The 18,849-nt window shown below is 39.5% G+C and overlaps 2 protein-coding genes across 4 annotated transcripts in view; both read left to right on the top strand.

The window, feature by feature from the left end:
* LOC118361747 (neutrophil cytosol factor 2-like) overlaps nt 1-3,305 on the top strand; it is a 35,188-nt gene extending 31,883 nt beyond the window's left edge. Inside the window, exon 15 of one of the 2 annotated variants that reach the window (XM_035741929.2) lies at nt 2,188-3,305. In XM_035741929.2, the coding sequence (XP_035597822.1) occupies nt 2,188-2,597 (410 nt within the window). In that variant the 3' untranslated portion in view covers nt 2,598-3,305. The remainder of the gene's footprint in view (nt 1-2,187) is intronic. The other variant, XM_035741928.2, reaches the window with a different exon arrangement.
* A 9,749-nt stretch (nt 3,306-13,054) lies between these two features.
* On the top strand, nt 13,055-18,518 carry LOC118360534 (thioredoxin domain-containing protein 6-like). 2 transcript variants are annotated; one of them, XM_035739775.2, is made up of 16 exons: nt 13,055-13,247; nt 13,631-13,663; nt 13,817-13,874; nt 14,026-14,129; nt 14,495-14,566; nt 14,862-14,981; nt 15,072-15,153; nt 15,298-15,374; nt 15,493-15,585; nt 15,816-15,958; nt 16,198-16,379; nt 16,635-16,779; nt 17,122-17,229; nt 17,339-17,490; nt 17,719-17,863; nt 18,145-18,517. In XM_035739775.2, the coding sequence occupies exons 2-16, from the start codon at nt 13,634-13,636 to the stop codon at nt 18,362-18,364; spliced, it is 1,731 nt and encodes a 576-aa protein (XP_035595668.1). In that variant the 5' UTR covers nt 13,055-13,247; nt 13,631-13,633; the 3' UTR covers nt 18,365-18,517. The 2 variants fall into 2 exon arrangements, with proteins under 2 accessions (XP_035595668.1, XP_052340163.1); XM_052484203.1 differs by lacking the exon at nt 13,055-13,247 and having other exon boundaries at nt 13,261-13,663; nt 18,145-18,518.
* The last annotated feature ends 331 nt before the right edge of the window (nt 18,519-18,849 follow it).

Below are 18,849 nucleotides of genomic sequence, written 5' to 3' on the forward strand. Positions count from 1 at the left end.
CGCAAAAGCCATGACAGGGAGACATAGTGAAGTGGTAACGCGCGTGCAAGCAGTTGCTCCCGATGCCTCTTGGGTACACTGCAGCATCCACCGAGAGGCTCTTGCTGCCAAGGGAATGCCTGACAGCTTGAAAGACATTTTGAACACTACAGTGAAAATGGTTAACTTTGTTAAAACAAGGCCCCTGAACTCTTGTGTATTTTCTGCACTATGCAATGCTATGGGCAGCGACCATATAACGTTTTTACAACATACAGAAATACACTGGTTATCAAGGGGCAAAGTATTGACACATTTATTTTAAATTGAGAGATGAGCTTAAAGTTTTCTTTATTGACCATAATTGTCACTTGCCGGACCGCTTTCATGATGACGAGTTTCTCACGCGGCTGGCCTATCTGGGTGATGTTTTTTCTCACCTAAATGATCTGAATCTAGGATTACAGCAACTATATTCAATGTGCGGGACAAAATTGAGGCTATGATTAAGAAGTTGAAGATCTTCTCTTTCTGCATTAACAAGGACAACACACAGGTCTTCCATCATAGATTTTTTTTGCGCATTTGAACTCAAGCTTACAGACAATGTCAAATGTGATATACCGAAGCACCTGAGTGAGTTACGTGCGCAATTAAGCAGGTGCTTTTCCGAAACAGATGACACAAACAACTGGATTCGTTGTCCCTTTCATGCCTCCGTCTATTTACCGATATCTGAACAAGAGAGCCTCATTGAAATTGCAACAAGCGGTTCTGTGAAAATGTCATTTAAATCAAAAGCCACTGCCAGATTTCTGGATTGGGCTGTGCTCAGTGTATCCTGCCTTGGCAAATCACACTGTTATGACACTGATGCCCTTTGCAATCACGTACCTATGTGAGAGTGGATTCTCAGCCCTCACTAGCTTGAAAACTAAATACAGGCACAGACTGTGTGGAAAATTATTTAAGACTGAGACTCTCTCCAATACAACCCAACATTCCAGAGTTATGTGCATCCTTTCAAGCACACCCTTCTCATTAACCTGTGGTGAGTTATTCACAATTTTCAATTAACAAATAAGGTTTTATATGCAAGATGGTTAAGTAAAGAGCAAAAATATTGATTATTATTATATTATTATTTGTGCCCTGGTCCAAAAAGAGTTCTTTGTCACTTCCCACGAGCATGTATTGTATAGTGTGTGTGGGGCAGGCTTACAATGATGGTAAAAAAAAAAACATTTTGAGAGTGTGCTGATCCTGGTGCTAGAGGGGGTACGCAGCTGGAGGTTGAATGTTTGAAGGGGTATGGGACAATAAAGAGTTTGGGAACCACTGTTATAGGACATATTACCTTTATCACAATAACTTAACATACAGTATTGCTTGGCTAAACTACAATCTTAATCCAGAAAGGTCTTAGCAACCTTAGGAAAGTGCCTAATAATTATCACAACTAATAGAATTAAATAAAACATTCTGCAATAATGTTATCATTTGATCTATTTTAAAAAGAAAGGAATCTTGGTTGCTGACCCTCCCAAGCACCATTTTCCTACAAAGTGGCTCTTAGTAGACCAGGTAATGCACTGAAGCTGCTGTTATAGACTAGGTAATGCATTCAAGCTACTCTTATAGTAGAACTAGTAATGCATTAAAGCTGCTGTTATAGACCTAGTAATGCATTAAATCCGCTGTTATAGAACTAGTAATGCGCTGAAATATAAGAAACATATTTTCAGCGAGTGCTTTTTGACCCACAGGGTGAAAGCAGGTTGTTATGTGTTGGTCATTTGTTTGTAAGTGCCTGACATCTTTACACAAGATGTAAAATAGGACAGCCGGCATGGCCCCGGAACTACACACTGATATCCACGCATATATTCTTTAAGTATTTTTTATATCATGTCATCATTCAAATTGTCAAGATATTGGTACTGATAACGATAAAGGTCATAGTTTAGGAGAATAGATTTCTGTATATTCATGTATGTATGAAGAAATGAAATACTGAATATAAACAGTAAATAGTTGCCTACACAGATTTATGATTTATTTAATGTGGGCACAACAGACAAAACCCTTAAACATTTATATTATATGCGTTAGTCAGTCTGCATTTTTTTGCAGTTTGTTCCTGCTTAGATTCTGTTTCGTGTTATGCCTGGTTTCCATTGCCTGATGCTGTTTTCCTCCCCGCTACAGTTCTGCCCGCTCTGACTTTGGCCTCTGTCTCCAGTCCCACGTCTCATCAGTCCTGCTACTCTATCCTGGACCCCCCACTCCACTGCGTCCTTGGATTCCTCTCCGGACCTGCTTACTCAGTCCCAACTCCCCTTGCTCCAGCCTCAGCCTCCGCAATGGGCTTCCTGCAACCCGCCCGAGCTTCCCCTGGCCTGCACCCCATCTTCCCCATGTTTAAAAAAATACCTTGGTTACCTCATCTGAGTCTGCTCTTGGGTTCACCTGTTCTGCTCCACGTGACACCTGTTTTAATATGCAGAGACAATATCCCTGATCTTACCTGTGCACATAGCGATCTCTTGCTTTTAGGTGTTATTATAGAGAATAGAAACTGTACAATGATTTTGTTCAACATTTTGTCACACTTCTGAAATCTGTTCCAAAATATGTAAATGCTATTAAACAAAAACTGAGTTAAAATGAAAGACAGCAGAAAGCCACACCAGCTTGGCCAAAACCAATGAATGTTGTTAAAAATGTGGATAGAAGCATAGGCCTACCACTAACCATAACATATATTATGAACAAAATGTCATTGGGCAAAAGACATCATGTCAATATTTAGTTTTGATTTCAATTTGGTTGAGTTGTCAACAAATGTGAAATCAACAAAAAATGTCACTCTGCCATTAGATTTCGATTTAAAAGATGATTTTAAAAAAAAGTCCTTACATTGACTTTTTGCAAATCCTATAATTTTTCCCCAATGTTGATTCAACGTCATCGCATTTATTTAGTTGAAATGACGTGGAACCAGCGTTGATTCAACCAGTTGATGCCCAGAGGGTATTTAATAAATACACATGTTTAATGGATAGTGACTGTCACATCACCTTCACACAACCAGTTGATGCCCAGAGGGTATTTAATAAATACACATGTTTAATGGATAGTGACTGTCACATCACCTTCACACAACCAGTTGATGACTTTTGAACCATACACAAACATTATTACATTAATGTTCAGTGAATTCACAATGTTTATTCTTATATAAATAACACTTAGCTCTAAGTATAAGCAAGTGCAAGCAAATGAGCTGAGATGAGGTAGGCCTATTCGTTCAGCAGTATCGAAATGGACAGTGACAGAAATAAATTCAATAAATAAGTTCAGATAAATTCAGCAAGATGTTGAGGCCTTCATTTTACTCTTCTTTATGTCACGAGAGCGAGAGAGACCCAGACTCAACGGTTAGCCTACCATTCTAAGTATTTTATTAGTCCTATGTGGTCTAAAAAGGAAGGATAATACAATCAAGAGGATCCACTTTTATAGACAATCTACAGACGCACTGACAGAATTGTGCAAACAAAACAACCCTCGCAATATGAACTGGAATTACATGGGTCTATTACTGAACTTCTTGTTGAACAAAAATATTTAAATGGGAAGAGACTGTCACTGGCAAACATGGTTACGAGGAGGGGATACTATAATATATTGTTGTTGGGTCTGTAATTTAACACCCTCCTCGTGGAGAAAAGCACCCTAGCTAATTATAACACACAAAGTAAGAAAAACAATTAAATGCATCATTATAGCATTGCCTACAATTATTAATAAGATACTAATGAGATAGACCTATATAAGCAATATAACAATGCAGATGTACAAACTATGATAATGGTATATATGACGATAAGCGGTTAAGAGGCAAGACGTCATTTTGATTAAGACATGAGCGAGCTGAGACAGATGTAACCTATATGCTGCCTATTTGTTCAGCACTTTTGAAATTGACAGCGACATAATTCAGAACATGTGCCATTCTTACAGTATTCTCCCTGTACACCAAGTCAGAACTGTAAGATAAATAACGGGGGCATATAAGCAGACAATGAAAGCTCTTACAATATTTTATCATTACATTTATCTAAAACAGGCTAAAGGCTACATGTGCACTACCATGTCAAAACAGTAGGCTATATGCTTATTCGTTCAGCAATTTAGAAATGGACAGTGACATAATTCAGAACATGGGCCGTTCTTACAGTATTCTCGCTTTATACCAAGTCCGAACAGTAGGCTAAATTAACAGGGGCACATAAGCAGACAATGAAAGCTCTTACAATGGGGGAAGGTAAGCAGGCAATGAAAGCTATTACAATATTCGATGATGACATTACTCTAAAACAGGCTATAGGCTACATACTGTATGCATCATCAAGTGGAGCTGTTCTTGAGCTGTTCTCGTCTATTAATGTTCTGTATTATGTTATGTTTCATGTTTTGTGTGGACCCCAGGAAGAGTAGCTGCTGCTTTTGCAATAGCTAATGGGGATCCTAATAAAATCCCCAAAATACCAATACCAAGTCAGAACAGTAAGGTAAGTTCTAAGAGTGAAAGGAGCCACATTCTTAGGGTGATACACATAGGCTACTAACTGCTTACTATGCAAAATGCACTTAGTATTACTTTCTTAGCTACAGTATACATATCTCTCTGGCATATTACATCACTTATGCAGCAGCATACTAGACATATCGCATGTCTCCTTTATCACGGGTGCAGTGTTAAGTTCTCTCTGCCTTGGTTTAGTGGCATCAACATGTCCTTTGGCCAGTGCATTTAGTTTGCTCGCAAATGTTTTGAACGTTTACCTTGAAGTTGTTGATTGCTCCGGTGATTCCTGCTGCATCAATGGTTCATGTCTGCATTATGTTGTACAAAACATCCACCACTTGTAAGGATCGACGCTGGAGACGGGGAGTGAACATTTAATGAAACACTGATATTAAACAGAACAGGAACAGTGTCTGGACAGGGGAAAAATAACGACATCAATGCTGACACAGGGAACAAACTGAGGAGCAGACAGATATAGAGGGGGTAATCAACGAAGTAATGGAGTCCAGTTGAGTCCAGTATTGTGCAGATGCGCGTAATGATGTTGACAGGTGTGCGTAATGAAGGGCAGCCTGACGTTCTCGATCTCGAGAGAGGGAGAGCGGCAGCAGGCATGACACCTCTGCCATGACAAAGGAAAAGAACTCGAGGAGTTGCAGAAATGCTTCCTTCCAAACCTCTCATTGCTGAATAATGGCCGATAAACACCAATATATTTTATCTCTCATTTCTCTTCATATGACAAGGTTTGAAAATGATTTGCCAGTAGATTGTCGATTTGATTCATGATGATGACTGCTAGCTTGCTAGATAAGATTTTGAAAGTATGATGTTGACATGATCAGTCCAATCAAAGTTACTGTAGATATAATGTGATTTGATTTCATTCTATCTGTGGCCAATGACCTTGAGCCTGCTGGGATGGGCACTTCTAATTTAACTCTATGGCAGAACCCAAAGGGCAAAAAGTTTTCAGCTCTACCAATAAGACTTGGCGGTAAAGTAGTGTCCCCATGAGTGACAGAACACTGAGCCAAACACGGCGCAACGCTCTGTATTTTTTGCTGGCTTGTCCCACCACCACTGAAAGCACTGAGCTAGGCCGAAACATCTGCCTTTTGGAGCTGCCTTTACCCAAGAAAGCAAAAAAGAGACCATATTGGTGGTACCTGGCTTTATTAACTCAATGATTTGGTTTGATTTTTTTTTTTACATTGTTTGCAAACTGATATGTGACATGTATTAATGCAAAAACAACAAGCAAAACAAGCAACCTAAAAATGTGGGGCTCAAAAGAGCTGCCCTGAATGACGGGTCGCCACTGGTCAAAACATATAAATAATTTAAATCAGATTTTACTTGATTGGAACTGTCCGGTTACTTATGTTTAGGTCACTGGAGCCGCCTGCTGGTTTAACCATTTTAGCGCAGGCGTTCCGCTAGCAGAACCCCTCGACAACATTCCGCTGAAAAGGCAGCGAGCAAAATTCAAGTCCAATACAGCAAATGAAAGATAAACTTCTTGTTAATCTCCCCATCGTGTCCGATTTCAAAAATGCTTTACAGCGAAAGCACCACATATGATTATGTTCGATCACCGTCAAGTCAAAAAAAACACACAGCCATTTTTCCAGCCAAAGATAGGAGTCACAAACAGCAGAAATATAGATAAAATTAATCACTAACCTTTGATGATCTTCATCAGATGACACTCATAGGACATCATGTTACACAATACATGTATGTTTTGTTCGATAATGTGCATATTTATATCCAAAAATCTCAGTTTACATTGGCCGCATTACGTGTAGTAATGTTTTGATTCCAACACATCCAGTGATTTTGCAGAAATACTCATAATAAACATTGATAAAATATACAAGTGTTATTCAAAGAATTAAAGACAGACTTCTCCTTAATGCAACCGCTGTGTCAGATTTTTAAAAAAACTTTATGGAAAAAGCATAATCTGAGAACGGCGCTCAGAGCCAAATCCTGCCAGAGAAATATCCGTCATGTTGGAGTCAACAGAAATGAGAAATAACACTTTAAATATTCACTTACCTTTGATGATCTTCATCAGAAGGCACTCCAAGGAATCCCAGTTCGACAATAAATTACTGATTTGTTCCATAAAGTCCATCATTTATATCCAATTAGCGTGTTCAGCCCAGCAATCCATCTTCATGAGGCGAGAGCACTTCGTCCAGACAAAAACTCAAAAGGTTCCGTTACAGGTCGTAGAAACAAGTCAAACGATGTATGGAATCAATCTTTAGGATGTTTTTAACATAAAACATCAATAATGTTCCAACCGGAGAATTCCTATGTCTGATGAAAAGCACTGTGACAAGAGCTAACTCTGTCGGGAGCTAGCGTCACGAGCCTGAGACACTCTGCCAGACCACTGACTCAAACAGGTCTCATGAGCCCCTCCTTTATAGTAGAATCCTTAAACCAGTTTCTAAAGACGGTTGACATCTAGTGGAAGCCGTAGGAAGTGCGACTTGACTCCAAATCTCAGATTTCCCACTTCCTGGTTGGATTTGTCTCAGGTTTTCGCCTGCCATATGAGTTATGTTATACTCACAGACATCATTCAAACAGTTTTAGAAACGTCAGAGTGTTTTCTATCCAATAATAATAATAATATACATATATTATAAGGTGACCAGATTTCTGAAATGAAAACCGGGGACATTTCCAGTTCGGCAGGCCAATATATAATTAAAATATCCAATGTTATTATCTATTAAATAAAAAAGGGGGACAATTGCTGTATCATGTATTTAGTCTAACAGGCACATTGTGATAGGCAAAGAAAACAACTATACTACAGAAACACTATAGACAAGACAGAACTGTCCGATCTGAACAGCCATTCAGTGGTCCTGCTACAATAAGAGCAGAAGAGAACATGAGCAAAATTGAAAGAACAGACAATAGTATACGTGAAATACATAACAACATCATAAATAAATAAGATGCTGATGAGATTGGTAACTACATAATATACTTATACCAACCTAATCTGTATATTTCTCAAAAGAATGTATTTTCTTCAGGATTGTTCTGTCTTTGGCCAGCTTCTCCATGAACTCCTGGCAGGGGAGGTTGAAGTTTGTCTTCACAATAAGCACAGCCTTGATGGTAGGAACAGTGAACCTATTTCTTGCTGCTGTCCATAGAGCATTAATTTGGGAGAACACTCTCTGGACTGATGCATTACTTCCAGGTAAGCACATGACAACAGAAGCTAATCTAGCCAGGTTAGTGTGTGGGATGTCATTCTCTTTGAAGTGGGTAACCACCGTGCTCCATCTCTGACTAAGCGGTGTCTCAGATGTTTTCCATTCTTCAAGCGATCCCCCCTTTAGGAACCCTTGCAGGCCAGTAACCTCATCACACAATGCATCCTCATTGATGGTCACATTGGGGCATTTTTCCTGCAGTGTGCCTGCTGCCTTCTGGATCTCTTCATGCTGAGGTTGCCTTTTTAAAAGGAGACAATGTAAATCTTTTAGATTATCTGTGTGCTTTCCCCATGCTTGCAAGTAGTTCACAGCCGTAGTGAAGAATGAATGTCAAGGGTTTAAACAAACCAATTAAGAGGGGCAAGGTCCTAGCCCACCTGAAAGCACTCTTGTCTGATATTATATTTTTGCAAGAAACCCATCTGAAGAATAACTCTCATAGCAGACTTAAGTGTAGGTGGGTGGGGCAAGTGTATCACTCTAACTTCTCTGCCAAAACGAGAGGCACAGCGATTCTGGTACGGAAAGGAATTCCCTTTCTACATAAAACCACCCTTGCGGATAAAGAGGGCCGGTATGTGATCGTTACTCTACCTCAGTAACTCTACTAAATATCTATGGGCCAAACATTGATAACCCCTCTTTTTTCAAAAGAGTCCTTGCCCTGATTCCAGATATCTCCCATACTAACCTGGTCATTGGAGGGGAGCTTAACTGTTTGCTAGACCACTATTTTGATAGATCCCCTACCCGGCGAACCCCTACCTCTTGAATACCTACATAAAAAATTCAAACTTATTTGATATATGGAGGATCGCTAACCCTACGGGTAGGGAATACTCCTTTTACTCTCATGTTCACAATGTTTACACTCGAATTGACTACTTTTTGTTGGATGCTAGACTACTCCCCTATACCTGTAATGTGAGGTATCATGATATTATAATCTCGGACCACAGCCCACTCAACTTCTCCCTGAGATTGGGTGACATTGTACCAAACGAGAGGGTCTGGATCCTCAGCTCCTCACAGAACCAACATTCTGTGAATATCTTAAAGACCAAATTAAAATTTTCTTTGATACCAACGACAAAACAGAGACCTCCCCAGCATTATTGTGGGAAACACTGAAGGCTTATCTGAGAGGCTGTATCATCTCCTTTCAGGCTGCCAGGAGTAGTCGAAACAGAGGAAAACTGGAAGAACTGGAGGGACAAATTCACTTACTGGATAGGGAGAATGCTAGCCACCCATCTATGGAGAAACATTAAAAAAATTACCTCTTTAAAATTTGAATATAATCAGACTCTCTCAGCTAAAATTGCTAAATCTTTTCTCTATGCCAAGCAAAAATAATTTGAGTTTGGTGACAAACCACACAAATTACTCGCCAGACAACTTCGAAAAAATGTGAGTGACCGAATGATTCACAAAGTTAAATCTGCATCTGGGGAATTACTCTCTTCCCCCAAAGACATCAATTACAGATTCCGGCAGTTTTATGAGACTCTATATACATCTAAACGTGGATCCTTAATTATGCAAACATTTTTGAACCAGGAAGATTCTAACTTCCTGAATAAGGAAATATCTCTTGATGAAATTCGAGAAACAATTAAATCTCTAAAGAGTGGCAAGACCCCGGGCCCAGATGGATACCCTGGTGAATTCTATAAAACATTCAGCAACATGCTCTCTCCCTATCTGCACAAAATGTTGTTTCAGGCCAATGAGGATGGAACTCTCCGATCCACTTTGGACGAAGCGTTCATTACAGTTATACATAAGAAGGGTAAAGATCCAGAAGAGGTAGGGTCATACAGACCAATATCTCTACTTAATACAGACCAAAAGATTTTAGCAAAAACTCTGGCTAACAGGCTTAGCACTTTAATTGACAAATTGGTCCATTTGGATCAGACTGGCTTTATCCCTAACAGAAACTCATTCTTCAATCTCAGGCGCCTCTTCAATATTATGTATTCTCAGAGGTTACCCAACGTGGACCTTACCATCATATCTCTTGACACTGAAAAGGCCTTTGACCAAGTTGAGTGGCCCTATCTATTCAAGGTCCTACAGAAATGTAATATTGGAGATGAGTTCATAAATTGGATCCAGCTTTTATATAGGAACCCCTGTGCCAGAATACTCACTAACCAATCATTGTCGCCCTGATTTAACCTTAACAGGGGGACAAGGCAGGGTTGTGCGCTGTAGCCTATGCTCTTCGCCCTAATTATCGAACCCCTCGCTCAGACGATTAGATCTCATGCAGCAATACACGGCTATAATACTAAAGATACTCTAAATAAAAGTTCCCTATACGCAGATGACATTCTCCTCTATGTAACAGAACCCCAGGCTAGTATCCCAGCTATTCTTGATGTGATCAATTTGTTTGGTACCTTCTCGGGATATAGAATAAATTGGAACAAGAGTGAATTAATGCCCATACGGTCGCAAAACACCTCCTGGCCAGAACATCTCCCATTTAAGTTATCTTCAGAAAAATGTACCTACCTAGGAATTGTAGTTACCAAACAATACTCCTTACTATTTAAAGAGAATTTCCCCTCTCTGATACAAAAACTCAAAGCAAACATACTATTTTGGAGAACTCTCCCAATTTCTCTGCTCGGAAGAATTAATGCCATTAAAATGGTCTTCCTCCCACAACTGCTCTACCTATATCAGAACATCCCAGTATTCATACCTAAATCCTTTCATAAACAACTGGACTCAATTGTCAATCCTTTCATCTGGGATTATAAAACACACAGGATAGGTAAAAAACACCTCTGTAAATCCAAGATGGAAGGAGGATTGTCTCTCCCAAATCTTATATTTTATTACTGGGCCGCTAACCTCCGTTGTTAATATAATAATATAATAATAATATAAACGTTGTTACGTTTCTGCTGGATGACGCACTTCCGGCATCCAGCTGGCTTAGTATGGAGCGTGAGGAGTGTCACCCCTTCTCTATTGGCGCTGTGATTTTGTCGCCTGTCAATCTGGAGATGTCACTTTATTGTAACAATCCTATTACACATAGCACGGTCCGAATCTGGAAGCAAATTAAAGTCCACTTTGAGCTTAGACCAATGTCATTCATGCTCCCTGTCGCCAGGAATCCCTCCTTTGCCCCTTCTAACCTTGATAACACCTTTGAGCGATGGGGAGAGCTGGGGATAAGTACCATAGGGGATTTATACATAGAAGGGACCTTTGCTTCCTTTGAGTTGCTAAGGGAAACTTATAATCTTCCCAGAAGTAATTTTTTCAGATACCTACAAACAAGAGACTACGTTAGAAAACACCTCCCAACATTTGGGAATGCGTGGAAGGTTTGACGGATGCATAAAAATATACCCCACCCCAGATAAACTGATATCGCGTCTATATGATGCTTTTCAATCTGTTAGCACACCTTCTACAGATGCCATCAAGGCAAAATGGGAGGAAGAACTAGGGACTGACATTTCTGTGGCAGACTGGGAAGAGAGCTTGGAGTATATCCACACATGCTCCATTAACTCCATACATCGTCTCATACAATTCAAGGTATTACACAGATTACACTATTCCAAAACTAAACTACATAGGATATTTCCTGATACATGCCCTACATGTGATAAATGTCAGGCTGCGCAGGGTACACTACTCCACTGCTTTGCCCTATGCTCTAGCTTCCATGGTTATTGGTGTGGAATTTTTGGGATCCTCTCTGAAGTTTTGGAGACTTCAATAGATCCAGACCCGCATCTGATAATCCTGGGAGTATCTGAGTCCCTAAACGGATTAACCAACCCCCAAAAACAACTAATCTCGTACGGTCTCATTTCGGCCAAAAAAATAATCTTGTTGTTTTGGAAAAGGAGGGAAGCGCCCTCTAACAAATTATGGCTCAGTGAATTGGCAAACACTGTACACTTAGAAAGAATTAGATATATTCTGAACAATAAATTATCAACATTTGATCAAATCTGGCAGCCTTTCCTCTCCTACTTGGACGAGTCGGCGCTATGAATTTGTACTTATTAACGCACTCTCAATTGTAATATTTGAATCTACCTTTGGGCAGCATATGCTGGCCCTGCCACCCGAGCAGTTGGGGGGGATAAGTGTGGGTGGGGGGCATCTTCCCTCTTTCTTTCTACATGTCCTTGTTTTGTATGTCGTGTTTTGTATTATTTGTTTTGCACCCAGGGCTCTGGGTCTTGTTGTTCCTGAATGCTCTTTTATGTTTAGATAAGGATTGTATACCTGTCTTGTATACCTATACACCATTCTTGTGTGTGTTTAATCAAAAATATTTGAAACAGGAATAATAAATTGGCAGGCTCTGTAACCATATCTTTACTTTTCCTCCTCTGTCTCCTTCACTCTTCTTCCTATCCAGTCTTCCTTCTCTCCTTCTCTCCTTCCTCTCCACTGCTAATGTTATCCATATTTTCACACTACTTATAATGCCAAACCATTAAAATTGTAATCTACAAAAATATTCTCCAAATGAATTGTGCATTCATATAATATAATCTTAATATATTTTCAAAATAGCCCGTCCACTGCATGTTTACATGTGAACGTTTTTTTAACCTAGCTACCATAACAATAGCTAGCTAACTTAGCTAGCTAACTTAACCTATTTAAAACCTTATAGAGCAGATCATCTATCTATATAATATATTGTGACATTATAACATCACTAACTTGTATCTCAATCGATTGTATCTTACCTGACTTGAAAATACATTTGTGGTGATGTTGTGGATTCACTTGACACTTGCTAGCTTCTGGCCGAATTTTCCACTGCAGTTTTCTCTAAAACTATCGCGAGCAAGTAGTTAGTAGAAGAAGAAGAGTGAATGAAGCTGCTATAGCGAGCAGCCCCCTCTGTTGGCCTAAACAAGCACAGCGTGATTGAGACGTCAACCGGTAGGCTCTGCTGCCCAGTCTTTCTTGCCAAGTAAAATATTTCACTTTGCGATCTGTTTTTAGCGCACAGTTATAAACTATAAATGGGGACATTTCCGGGGACAGGCCACCAAAAACGGGGACTGTCCCCGGAAAACGGGGACGTCTGGTCACCCTAATATATTTGCATCTGGGACAAAGTAGGAGGTAGTTCACTCTGGGCACGCTATTCATCCAAAAGTGAAAATGCTGTCCCCTATCCCAAAAAGGTTTTAAGCAAGTAATAACAGGCCAACGTTTTGTGACTGACATCGCCAATTGGTAACACATCGGCGAATCATGGATTCATAAACACTGACCAGGCTCACATAGCATGATAACAGAGTATTACCAACCAATTATTTCCCAAGAAATAACTTTGTTATTCCAAACATAGCCCAATATGATCAACGACCGACCCACAGAGTTTCTAGTCGACCCTTTCGGGCGCCGAATAGGTACAGTACACTGTACACACGTACTTGTAAGGCAGAGATGGCTGTTCCAAACGTATATTTCTTACTAGCTAGCTACATTTTAATTTATCAAAGCAAGGTGTGGCCAATGACATATTTCTAGCTAGTTATGAAGTCCTAAGTCATAGCAATTGCATACTTTCAAACAGTAAGAATGTTTGAAAGAGTGACTGTTGTTACGGTAACGTTAACAGTATTATTGCTGCCAGCTGTTTAGCCTTCTGCTTACAGTATCACTGGCAACAATTGACGGTTTAACTGGCTAGCAATCTAACGTTCGCCCGTTGCTTTTTCCCCCACAAGTTGTGATAACAAAAACAGCCATGTGAATGAATCAATTATTATTTTAATATATTTACATTTAGAAAATGTCAAGGAAAAAGGACGTCCAAATTCAAGTAAGTTTGTCTACAACTAGCTAACGTTAACTCCCAACACATATTTATTGTTGTTCATCAGCAGTACAGTAACAGTAGCCACAAGTCATTCTTTTAAATAAATACATGTGTCTAAAGTACTTTACATTGTCCTTTTTAAATATCATTTTACAGATTGAAATATCTTCTGAAGAACAATGGGAGGAAGCATTGTCAGGCCCGGGACTTCTTGGTAGGCAGCTTTCAAAGGTTGTCACGTAGTAAATATGAGTTGGTTGAGTTTTCTTTAATGAGTGGTCATGCTGTCAGATAATGAACTAAGAAGCTGTCAGACTGCTGTAGTTTTGATAGGAGGAGTAATATGCTGATATCCATGATTGTAGTAATAGAAGTCTACCAGAGATGGTGTGGGCCATGCAAGGCTGTGCAGAACATCTTCAGAAAATTGAGGAGTGAATATGGAGATGACCTGTTGCGCTTTGCTGTGGTAAGTTAAGGCATTTTCAGCTATCATCACGTCAGATTCTGATCCTGGTACACTTCTGGTAACCCTGCGCATTAAAACCTAGCCAAACTAATTCCAGTACCTGTCTGTGTGTGGGAGGTCCATGATCCAGACCCTACCAGACCATTTGCCAGGGTGGAGGTCCAATGTCAACACCTGGGTCGTGTTTATTAAGGCATGCAACAGAAAATGTTCTAGAAAGTTTTGCAACAGGTCCCTTCAGTCTTTTTTCTTATTTTTGTTGTGAATTGAACACAACTTCCATCTGGGCCTCTGGAAATCCATACCCTTTTTGAAAAAGAAACTGCTGTAAATTGTCATAAGTGCTCTGTTTAACTCACTTTCAGGGGGAGGCCAGCAGTTTACTTGAGTTAAGTTCACTTAAAGGGAAATGTCAACCAGTCTTCCTTTTCTACTCTGTAAGTAGTGAGCTTATAACAGCACCATAATATTGTCATGATCTTATATCACTGAATGTCAAGTTACAGACAGTGTAATTTGTTATGCATCAGAATAGTTTGACAGGTGTTATGACATATGATATGTAACTTACTCACTAACACGAGTCTGTGTTATCACACCTATGATAATTGTGTCATAACCATGAGAATTGTCCAAAAATATACTGTTTTTAGTTGGTGTAATAAACTATTTTGACATTTGTGCTAAGAGTAAACCTTTCATTTGGCACCGTGGTGTGCTCTGCTGTTTCAGGGTGGTACATTGGTGTCAATAGTAAGAGGAGTCAATGGACCTCTTCTACAAAAAACTATGTTGGAACTGGTGGATCAAGAGAAGAAGAAGCAAGAACTGGGCTCAAAATATGTACCTGAAGTAAGAGGTTCCTAACATTGTCACCTGTAAGGGGTCTACAGACTGGTATACTGAGTAGCATTTTGAACCTACCGTCAATCTTTCAAATAGGTCCACAAGCTTTTCTTAGAGGACAATCATCAAGCAAGAAAAAAGCCTCCGACGACCCAAAATGCCAACATAGAAATTGGCGGTATGTCACCAATTTCACTGCTAGAATACTGCTACATCGTTTCTTACTGTATGCATATATTTTCGTTTAACATTTTGTTGATATTAAATGGTTTGGGTAAGTTTAAATGGAGGGGATTTGAGGAAGTCTTGTGTGTGCCATTAGATCATGGAACATACCATGTGGTCATCATAAAGCCAGATGCTGTAGTAGGAGGTCAAGTGGAAGGAATCATACAAAAAGTAAGGTGTTTACTTCTAAATGCTTGACATTAAATTCTTATAGTCTATCCTTGTTCATGTTATTGCATTTTACTTGAATATAATGGCTGCATTTAACTCACAAATGTATTGTGCATAGGCTTTAGATGCTGGTTTTTCAATTGTTGCGGAGGAGGAAAGAGTGTTGGATGAAGAGCAAATTCATGCTTTCTATAAGGAGAAAGCCAAAGAGGTGGGTGAAAGCAAGACAGAAGAACATTACTTCTTACTATGCTGCACTTGTGACAAGGAGGGTTCAGTAACACAATTGTATCAGTATCATATCACCCAATTGCATCCAGATAACTTAGAGCAGGAGTTTTCGTTTAACAACATAAAAAAAACACAATTTATTTAAATAAACAAATATATATATACATGACAATTTTCTCAATCTGACTAGAGTGATTTTTTATTTTCTAGCCAGCGTTTGTGAAGGTCATGTCTAGTGGGCCTGTCCACGCCTTGATTCTGTCTAAGGGAGACGAGCTGGGTGAAGGAGAGTCTCATTCATTGACAGCCATCATAGATCCTGAACACGCTGAGCTCATCCAACCAAAGAAAAGGTTTGGGTTCTCAGTGCAGTTTGCTGAGTAGATTAAACACACATGCCTGATGCACAATCGTACCACATCATGCAACCGATTGCAGATTTGAGAGGTTTGATCAAACGTTCCAGAAATCAGTTAACATTTCCTTGTTTCTTTCTCTTAAACGTGAATATTGTTTTTGTAAAATCTTACAACAACAAAAATGGCAAGCAAAATTAATACAAAGTATGTGTGTTTTGGGTGATTTGTCTTAGGTCAAAGGTTGTACAGGACGTGGATCTAGGCATGTCAGAAAGCAGCACTGAGGTGGCTAGCAGGCAACTGGCATACTTCTTTCCCACCTTTGATTTTTCTTTAGAGATGCATGCTGGATCCAATGCAAGGATTGAAAAGACTCTTGCTCTTATTCGTCCAAGTCTTCTCAGGGAGAAAAAAGGTATCTTCTACTTTTATGTTTTACATTTTATGCCAGAAGTAAGTCCTAGCTCCTTTTATGAGTGGTTCAAAGTGGTTCAAATCTTCTTAGAGTTGCATTTTTCAGTGAACATGTTCTAAAGTCAAAACCAAAAATATGCATGTCTTATTATTATTGTTTAGTAATACTAGTCATGCCAATGTGTACCTTGTTGCTCCACCTGTTCATTTCTGTACTTACTGACTGAGATTCTGGTTTGCTTTTCAACATGACAAGATGAGATCTTGAAGACTATCCATGACTCTGGCTTCCAGATAGCGATGCAGAGGGAGGTAACCCTCACAGAGGACCAGGCCAAAGAGTTCTACAAGGAGCATGAGGGCACTGACTTTTTCCCATGTCTAATTAACCATATGACCAGGTGACAAACTCCCACAATAATTTGCTTCGTAGTGATGTGGTGTGCTGAATTTTTAATTTTTTAAATTAAAATTTTACCTTTATTTTACTAGGCAAGTCAGTTAAGAACAAATTCTACCTTGTCAGCTCGGGGATTTGAACTTGCAACCTTTCGGTTACTAGTCCAACGCTCTAACCACTAGGCTACCCTGCCGCCCCATGTGGCAAAATAAGATTGATAGATGATCTAATATGCACAGTTTACAGTGACCAAATGTAATGTAAATGATTGGCTACTGATTGTGGGGAATCGACAGCTTGAACTTTCTGACAGAAGTGTTTTGTTTCCCTTGTTGTATCGCAGTGGCCCCGTGTTGGCTTTGGCTTTAACTCGAGATGATGCAATCCAACACTGGAGAGGTTTACTGGGTCCAAAAGTCTTGGATGAGGCCAAAGAAAGATTCCCTGAAAGGCAGCAACTGGGGAACACTTCATTTGGATAGTCCTAGTTCATTTCATATTATTTATGTATGTTCAATTAACTGTCTCATCTTGCCACTGTAATTGTGCTTCATTCCTAGTCTGCGAGCCCAGTTTGCAATCGACAATGTGACCATCAACCAGATTCATGGCAGCTCTACTCCCGAGGAGGCTCAGAGAGATCTCAACCGCTTTTTCCCCACAGAGCACACACTGGCCGTGATCAAACCTGACTCTACACAAGAACACAAAGGTACAGTACCTGGGTCTCTGTCCTAACTTCATGGTTATTTATCCAGGCAATGTTAATATGTTTGCCTCATTATGGATAGATGGTTGTTATAGGTTGTTTCAGTTTTTATGTATTTAAAGCACTCTTACAACAAATAAACTTGCAAATTGTTGTTTTAAAGAGACAAGTATTGTTTCTATCATGACATTGAATGTCAATGAAAATTGTGGTTGTTGATCTTTATTTCAGATACCATTATGAATCAAATTAAAGAGGCTGGGTTTAGTATTTCACAAGTGAAAGAAACCAAACTGACACGAGAGATGGCAGAGGAGTTCTACAAAGATCACAAAGGGAAGGACTTCTTTAATAACCTGGTTGATTACATGTCACAGTGAGTTGACATGTTCTTTAACATTCAAGACCTGCAATCATTTGAGTTTATAGTTTGCTGGAATGAAACTTTAGTCTTGACCAGGGTTTGGATTTATTCTTTTCCATTTCAGGAGATTTATTCAAATACTTATTCAACAATTGAAAAGTGCAATTTCTTTTCAATGAGAAATTGGAATTTTGATTAACTTCCTAAATGTATCAGATTTAAATTGAACTGACCCCAACCCAGGTCTTGACATTGCATCAGCTTTAACGGACGATTTGATTTATCTTTTGTAGAGGTCCATCTATCATGATGATCCTGAGCAAAGAAAACGCTATCGCAGAATGGAGAGAGATGATGGGGCCTGCCGATCCTGAACAGGCCATGCAAGTCAAACCCGACTCTCTACGTGCACAGTTTGCCAAAAGCATCTTGGAGAACGCCGTGCACGGCTCGTCCAATGTCCAGCACGCCATGGACAATATCAAGTTCATTTTTGGGGATATACCGTCATAAACACTGGAAAACCGATAACCCCACACATAGGTTTAATAATGCCTACATGTGAGTAGACTTGAAGATTGTATTGAATGGGGAGTTGGAGGGAACCTACTGTATAGGTAGACTATTGTTTTAGATGTTTCCAATAATAAAATACAAATTGAATTTACTACAGATTTCAGCAGTCATGTTTTCCCCATGGACATTTTTATGTGTTTTCATGTACTACAGATTTTGTGTCGCGGTAGACTTTTAATCTGTATTTCCATCATGAGCTTTATGTATCCCGCTCTACGCACCTCTAGGAAATGAACACCTGAGGGCGCCAAATACTTGTCCGACAAACCCTTCTGATATTTTCATACAGTATATATATGTACAAAACATGGGGAATCAGGGGAATCCAGGGGAAAGCTATGATCCCTTATTGATGTCACTTGTTAAATCTACTTCAGTCAGTGTAGATGAAGGGAAGGAGACAGGTTAAATAAGGATTTTTA

The sequence above is a fragment of the Oncorhynchus keta genome, chromosome 28 (assembly GCF_023373465.1).
Source record: "Oncorhynchus keta strain PuntledgeMale-10-30-2019 chromosome 28, Oket_V2, whole genome shotgun sequence".
Taxonomy (NCBI): Eukaryota; Metazoa; Chordata; class Actinopteri; order Salmoniformes; family Salmonidae; genus Oncorhynchus; species Oncorhynchus keta.

Bases quoted from the DNA above. Each gene is read 5' to 3' on its own strand.
- LOC118360534 (XM_035739775.2), top strand. From the start codon at position 13,634: ATGTCAAGGAAAAAGGACGTCCAAATTCAA. The intron at 15,375-15,492 runs GTAAGGTGTTTA...TATTGTGCATAG, and splicing joins TGGAAGGAATCATACAAAAA to GCTTTAGATGCTGGTTTTTC. The intron at 17,230-17,338 runs GCAGCAACTGGG...CTTCATTCCTAG, and splicing joins AAAGAAAGATTCCCTGAAAG to TCTGCGAGCCCAGTTTGCAA.